Raw genomic sequence first — 7,766 nt, forward strand, 5'->3', positions numbered from 1 at the left:
GATGTTTACAATGCTTTAGAAAGGCAATCAAAATTTTGAGAGTCATAAGTTATAAGTGAGTTACAGAGCTCACAATTCTATGCTATGTAAACAAAGCCTTTGTTTAAATTTTGAAAGTTGAAATAAACATTCCAGTTTTAGACCTAAAATGAATGTGTTAAACGTTTTGGACTGTTAATTTATGCTTAAAATGAATAAGAAAATACAAAAATCAGCTTGAAAAAGATTTTTACTGGTATATATATTGAACCTATGTAAACAAAACAGGGCACGAGCCTTGTTTACATGAATTAAGAATTGTGAGCCCTGTATCTTTTTTGCAACTCTACGACTGACTCTCATGAATATTTTACTTGACTACTAGAAATGCATTCCTAAAGCATTGTAAACATTAATTGTAAACATTAAAAAGAGAAAAACAGAATATGACCAAAATCGTTACCATGCCCCTTTAAAATTATGTCTTCATGGTATGAAATTAAGAACAAAAATTATTTGAAATTCGAAAATATTAGAAATATAGGATAATCTAATTGCTATTTTGTAAATTAACTGATTAAATGATCCTCCAATCCCACCACAATCACGATTCAGAATATCAGCTGGCTATAGTTGACCATGATGGTATACAGAGGCATGCGCGGATCTAGAGGGGGGGTCGGGGGGGGGGGTCCCGACCCCCCCTGGAAAATGAAAATTTATTAAATTTACATAGTAAAATTATCGCGAAAATATGCCTCGGACCCCCCCCCCCCCCCCCTGGCAAACATAATTATCCTTCGGACCCCCCCTGGAAAAATTTTCTGGATCCGCGCATGCAGAGGTCTTTCTATTCAGTTTCCTAGATGAAAAATGAAAAAAAAATATATTTGGTTTTATAAAATTCTAATCTAATTCGTCAAGTTCATGTATACTTAATTTGGGGAAAGGTACTTGCCGTTCAAACACAGATAGAGCCGAAATAACGGGTACTCCAAAAGAATTTTCCGGAACTTCATGTATCCGTTATGGTTTCTGATTTATGTAGCTATTTGCATTTCCGCTGAAAATTCACGTGGAAAAAAAATCGAAAAATTATATTCATTTTATGATTTTGGTATGTATTACTGATTGCATTCGTAGATAATAGTAAATTATTTTGGATTATTACTGAGAAATCATAAACATGGTATGTAAGATGTATCTGAGATCAATGCATTGACCTGTTAACATTGGTTAACTAGATAACCGAAAAATGATAATTGATGTATTGTGGTGTATGATCATAATGATGATTGTGTTTCAGACTGTCTTTCAAGCAAACATGTGGTTTAACTTGATAGGTATTATAATTTAACAAAGGTTTAGAAATATGTCGACAGAGGAGATAACGGAAGCTGTGAATCTACTGAGTGCTGTGGAGTCTCAGACCCAGGATGTGACAAAATTAGTAGAACACCTCCTGAAGAAAGCCACAGAAAATGAGTACAATACATCAAAAGTAAGCCAACTTCTAATCTAATGAATCAATCACTTATAAATCAACGTATAGGATAGTCCCTATGCAATAATGCACCAAACTGATATCTTTCAAGCATTAGTTAAATAATTGATTATACAGTACTGATTATGGGGTTTACTCTGGTGCTAGCACCAGAGTAAACCCCAACTAAACCCTTGGTTTACTTTCGGGGTTTACTTTTTGAAATGTGAAGTACATGTATATGTGTCTTTTATCTAATTATCTTACTGTCTGCTATTCCAACCCCTTGTATATTTCCAAATACACATGTAGCTTCTGCCTCAGGGGTCTACTTTTGATTGGAGTTTACTCTCTTGGTTTACCCTGGGCCCACTCTAGTAAACCCAGAGTAAACGCCGAAAGTAAACACAGGGTTTAGTCTTGGTTTACTTTCTGTTAGGTTGGGTCTGATCGGTACTGTATGTAATTTTATATTTTTTTACACCATTTTCAGGGAATAAGTTTTCTGGAATTGAAGTACCAGCTTTTACTTAGCTACCTGATGAATCTGACCTACATAAGCCTACAGAAGTCGCAGGGATCCAGTATACAGGATGACCCTGCCATAGATCGACTCATTGAAATAAGAACGGTCAGTGTCACCTCACATGTGTCAACTTTTCATGGTATTACCTTGGTTTATAATATACTTAAATGGTTTAATTTTTTTTGATATTTTCCTTAGTTTCTAATATTTATATGTTTTTTAATATTTAGGTTTTGGAAAAAATGAGACCAATTGATAAAAAATTAAAATACCAGGTAGATAAAGTAGTCAGAACAGCAGCCAGTGGTGGGACAGGTAAGGCTTGTGATAATTAAATAAATGACAATGGAATTCTTTTATCTTTATTTCAAGATCAACATAACACTTTTCTTTCACATTTGTTTTAGATTCTTCAGACCCTCTTAGATACAGAGCTAATCCTGAAAACCTCATAAGCAAGGTTTGTAAATTCACCTGTAACTTTTGAATTAATGCATACATTTTATGATTGCGTTATAAATATGGTATAAAGGATTTAATTCTTGGAATATATGTTTGTACCTTAAAATTTTCAGGATTATTTTTATTCAGATAGATCTAAAAATATTTTTAAAAAATTTATCATCATTGCAATTACCCTTTAAAGAATAAAACATCTTTTTTAGTTGGATGATGAATCAGAATCGGAATCGGAGGGAGAAGAAAAGAAATCCAAGATATATCACCCACCAAAACTCACAGCCATGCACTATGGTAACTACATACATTATAACCCTCTGATCAGACCAAGCAAAATTAAAATACAATGTACATCAAAGATATAAAGCCAAGTTTAATAAGCTAACAAACTTGCATTGATGTTGACATACTTTCCAGTTGGAGGAATTAGCTCTTAATTGAAGCAATCAAAATCTGTTGTGAGAAATATATGTTTAGTAGTCAAACATGTATATCCCTTTAATTAGATAACTAGGGATTCTATACCATAAGAATTGTTTTTTTAGAAATAGCCTAAGATTCATTTCAACCAGTTGTTACAGTTTAGCATGGCTTATGAGTGAAATAGTGGATCTAATATGATTTTGTTTGCTTTTTGTCAGAGGGAGATGAAACAGAGATGGACAAAGATCAAAAGGTCCTGGAGAGGGCCAAAAAGCGGGCCCTCAGTACCAGCATGCTCAGGGAACTACGAGAGGAATTCAGCGAGGGACCGACAGAGATCAGGGTAAGTATGGGAAATACGAGGGCTGTCTTAGTTTCTGAACTTGTTGCAAATCCTGGTTATATATTTCTTCGATAAAAATTTGTTTAATTAAATCAACAGACTGTCTGAAATACATATAAAAAAGCTGTTAAAAAAAATTAGTTTACATGGAATTTCATTATTGCCTTAGAAATTAATATTAGATCCATACAAAAGGAAATGTGTTTAATTTTGATTTGTGATTGTAAATGTATGCTTCATTTATCGATGCTAAAATACTTAATAATTCTACATGCCAATATATTTTAACTTTTAACTGTCTAATACACATAAAAAAAGCTGTTTAAAAAATTCAGTTCCCATTGAAATTTTATTGCCATAAAAACTAATATTAGATCCATATAAAAGGAAAAGTGTATTATAAATTTTCATTTGTGATTGTAAATTTAAATGTGCTAAAATACTTTTTAATTCTATGTACAAGTATATTATAACTTAAAGAATGAAAATATTGTGTGACATACAAAGTGAATTGTAACATAAGTACTATCCTATTGGAAATAAATTAAAAATGACTTTTTCTACATAATGTCTTTATTTTAATATTTTTTAAAGTAATTAAGACAAAGAGTTTCTTTTTTTCTTGTATATGGTACATATCTTTAATTAAAAATATTAATCTTTTTGATTTACAGGAAACAACGAGCACACAGAGGTCGAGAGCTGAAAGGAAATTAAGGGAGAGAACTCAGTAAGTTGTGCTGACAGTCAGAGACGAATGTTTTATAAGAGTAATATTTCTTGAGTAAAAGTAAATTGTCGTTGATGACCATGGTCATCCCTGATACAAGTTTAACTCTGTGAGTGTCTTTTTGTGTTATAGTTATGAAGAGGAGAATTTCATGAGATTTTCTGTGTCAAAGAAAGACAAGGTAATCATGGATATTTTGATATTATCATCTTATTTTCTTGTTTTTGTCATTCAATATTTATCCAGCTTGTTTTAATAATTGAGTACTGAGTTAATTATTTTGGTTAAATCAAAGACTTGTGTACAAAAAATGACTTCAGTGATCTTCTACTTATTTTTACTGCTTTTATTATGTCAAATTTTCACAGACTAACCCCCCCCCCCCCACCATGTCATCCTTGTTTAAACCATTATAATGTTGTATATCACACATAAGTGCAGTATATTGAATTTTATAAATTGTTTATTTTGGAATTTGTACTTATCTTTTATGCCTTTTTGGCCTAAAATTGAAATAAAATCATCTTAATATCTATCTTATGTAATTTTGAATGTCAAAATTTACTAACATGCAAAAATATTGGCAACAGTTAAGGTGATCATTGTATTTCAAAAGACAAATAAATATTACTGATTGCAACAGCCCTTGTGAGACAATGTGTTATTGATTTATGTTCATTGCTCATCATTACTTGTATTTACTCTGCTTGCAGAACGAAATGAAGAGAGTGGCTGGATTGTCCTCGTTAAACAATCTGACGCATTTCGATGACATCAGCGCTCTCACAGAGGGCCGAGCCCCACAGGTATTACTTTTACATTGTTTTGACATCTCTCTCTCTCCAATTTCACAACTATCTGGCTTTAGGTACAGTGCATTATCTGCAAATTACACAAGGCTCAGACCAGACTGTCATTTCCCACCTGTAAATGGCAGGGTGTGAACAGAATCAATATTGTCTGATTTATACAAAGCTCTCAGTTGACTGGGTGGGTCAATATTGCTGGGTCTTCAGGTGTAATGGATATATCAATCTGATCATTGATAGAAGTAGTAAACATTTCACAAGGTTGTATGTTTTTTTTTTTTTAAATTTTCTAGGCTGGAGGATCTTCCAAGAAAAGAAAACATGGTGGAAAGGTAAATGATTCATGTATATGTGTTATACGCCTTGTGCTTTTATTATATTTACAGTTTCTTTTAGGAATAAATGTACAGACTAACAACACATATATTTCACCGTTACCTCCCCCTTACATGCTCGTAAGGAAAAAGTTGGGCAAATAAGTCATTCAAGACTTAACATAATTTACTTACTGGTAGTCAGTATAAAATTTCGGCCTTTATTTTTGCAAAAACAGCTCTTGTACCCATTCATCTAAAATGTTACCTGGGTATATATGTAAAAAAAACCCATGATATTCAGTATAAAACTCATAAACTTTTATTTCATATATGCTTTTATTAAAAAATCATAAGAAGACATATTTAAATGGTCATATGTGGTCAGCAAATTGCATATAGAGTTATGATAATGATTATTGATATTATTCCTCATGATTTAGAGACCATTTATGAATTCACTGCATAAATTTTAATTTAATTCAACTATAAATTATGTATGTAATAAGTTTTAACAACATAAATATATGCATATTATTGAAACATACAACAGTTGCAGCTCAACTTAAAAAAAATTCTTGAGTTGTACATTTATTATCATTAAATTAACACATATTATACTACATTTAATCTAAGTCCAGGAAATAACAACTAATAAGAGGGAAACCATTTTTCATACCATTCTTTCATTTTTTCCAATTTTTCATTTCAGGGTAAAAAAGGAAAGAAAGGTATGTTGTTAAGAATCATTTTTTTGTCTCACATTTCAACTTATTTATATGTTTTACGTACATCTGTAAGAAAAAAGTCACACCTTACCAATTCAAAACTGACAGATGAAATAGAAAAAAACCCTTAACATTTATGATAAATTATATAGGAACAAAATATGTTACCTAGATAGGTCTAAGGTGTGACTGAGAAGAGTTAAATTGAGTATAGAGTGAAAATGTTTCAAAAGAAAAATGATGCAATTTTATTCTGTTATCTTCCCCATTTCAGGTTTTAAAAAGAAGAGAAAACATTGAAATTAAAAAGGAACAGAAAGGAAATTATATGGTCATTAACTTGCATACGTGAACATCTATTGCAGTACTTTTTGACATGCCTCTGTGATATATATAATTATTATATATATATTAAGTATCAATTTCCATGTAATGTAAATTGCACCGAAATACAATTATATCTGATGGAATGACAATCTGCATGTAATATAGTGCAATTTGTAATATTGGGAGATTACAGAATGTGATTGTGTTCAGTCAAATTGCTGTTTAAATAATTTACATAAATGCAGTGAAATTGGCAAAATTCTGTAATTTGTTCTTTTGAAGTATGATGATATCAATAATACATAATCATATTTTACGCTGACTAAAATGTTATTGATTATGACATTGCTTCAAGAAATTAAGGGAAATACATAAAATAAATGTTTGATTTTAAATGTATTTATGTCATTATTTCACATATTTATCTCCAATTTCTAAATTGACCCATTAATCTTTTAGCTCACCTGTGCTATATATTCCAGGAGACATTTCTGATTATCAGGTGTCTATATGACTGTCTGTCAATATGTCTATAAGCTTTACACATTTTCAACATCTCTAGTTTTCAACCAAACTTGTACAGGCACTTGTTTCTGCGATGATTGCCTATGAGGTTTACCCAATAGTATATTGGTTACAAAAGGTATCTATTTACTCCAAATTACGCAGAGTAAATGTAAGAACCTTCATGAATTGGAACTTATCTTGTTTTCAGTGGAAAAGTGAAAAATGTTATGTATCATTTTCTGATAATTTGCCTAAAAAGTCTTACAAGGCATGCTTGGTTTTATTTTCTTGTAAATGCACAACTTCATTCACTGGAAAAAGCCATCGACACAGCGAAATGCTGTAATTGTGAAGTACTTGTAGATTTTTAAACGTAAAACTGGACACAACAAGAAACGACATATACCCATTTAAAAGCATGTGTTCACTAGAAATAATATTATCCATAAGAATACTCTTTAGATAGGGTAGATTAAAAAATCGTTAATGTTATGGACACACCTTTTGAAGTACTTGTAGAATGACAGCTTGTGCTTTCGCAGCCGAATTAATAGAATCGATATTCAGTTAACCATTGAAAGATTTGGACATACCAAAAATCACAAAACGACACGAGAAGCATTATTGATAGAAACTTTGAAATGCAATGCCATTATTTTCTTATAATTTTTGATTTCTTTACCGCACATTTTAACACGAGAAAAGTCGGATTATTCGGAAATGTCTGTAGTAGCATCGCACATATATTTCAATTTGAAATGTATGTTCATGTAAATGAGTTGTGGTTATGTTAATCGTTTGAAAATCAACCGTCAAATGGTTAAAGCTTACTACGTTCAGTGAGCGTTCATAGCTTCCCGACGATTCAGCGCGCACAAGGTTGATTGAATCTGCATTTGTAAAGATCGAATTTCATAATCAATTAGGATAAATTTTCATCATGGACATGTAGGTATATATGATCAAATTTTGCAATTATTTTGATTTTTCTAAAAACACTTGATGTTAATGATAAAGAAAAAAGGACAACGCTCTGAAATAACACAGACTATATTGCAATGTTTACAATTGGGAGTACAGGTACATATCGATCAATTAAATGAACAGAAAAGAAAAGGAAATTATTGCCTTTGCACGA

The 7,766-nt window shown here is 31.4% G+C and overlaps 1 protein-coding gene across 1 annotated transcript; it reads left to right on the forward strand.

The window, feature by feature from the left end:
* Window positions 1-1,000: 1,000 nt before the first annotated feature.
* LOC128188442 (neuroguidin-A-like) lies at window positions 1,001-6,516 on the forward strand. Its single transcript, XM_052859494.1, has 13 exons — window positions 1,001-1,096; window positions 1,342-1,480; window positions 1,956-2,093; window positions 2,219-2,303; window positions 2,396-2,448; window positions 2,654-2,741; window positions 3,089-3,213; window positions 3,888-3,943; window positions 4,076-4,124; window positions 4,657-4,749; window positions 5,046-5,084; window positions 5,779-5,797; window positions 6,069-6,516. The coding sequence occupies exons 2-13, from the start codon at window positions 1,352-1,354 to the stop codon at window positions 6,092-6,094; spliced, it is 900 nt and encodes a 299-aa protein (XP_052715454.1). The 5' UTR covers window positions 1,001-1,096; window positions 1,342-1,351; the 3' UTR covers window positions 6,095-6,516.
* The last annotated feature ends 1,250 nt before the right edge of the window (window positions 6,517-7,766 follow it).

This window comes from Crassostrea angulata, chromosome 6 (genome assembly GCF_025612915.1).
Source record: "Crassostrea angulata isolate pt1a10 chromosome 6, ASM2561291v2, whole genome shotgun sequence".
Classification (NCBI taxonomy): domain Eukaryota; kingdom Metazoa; phylum Mollusca; class Bivalvia; order Ostreida; family Ostreidae; genus Magallana; species Magallana angulata.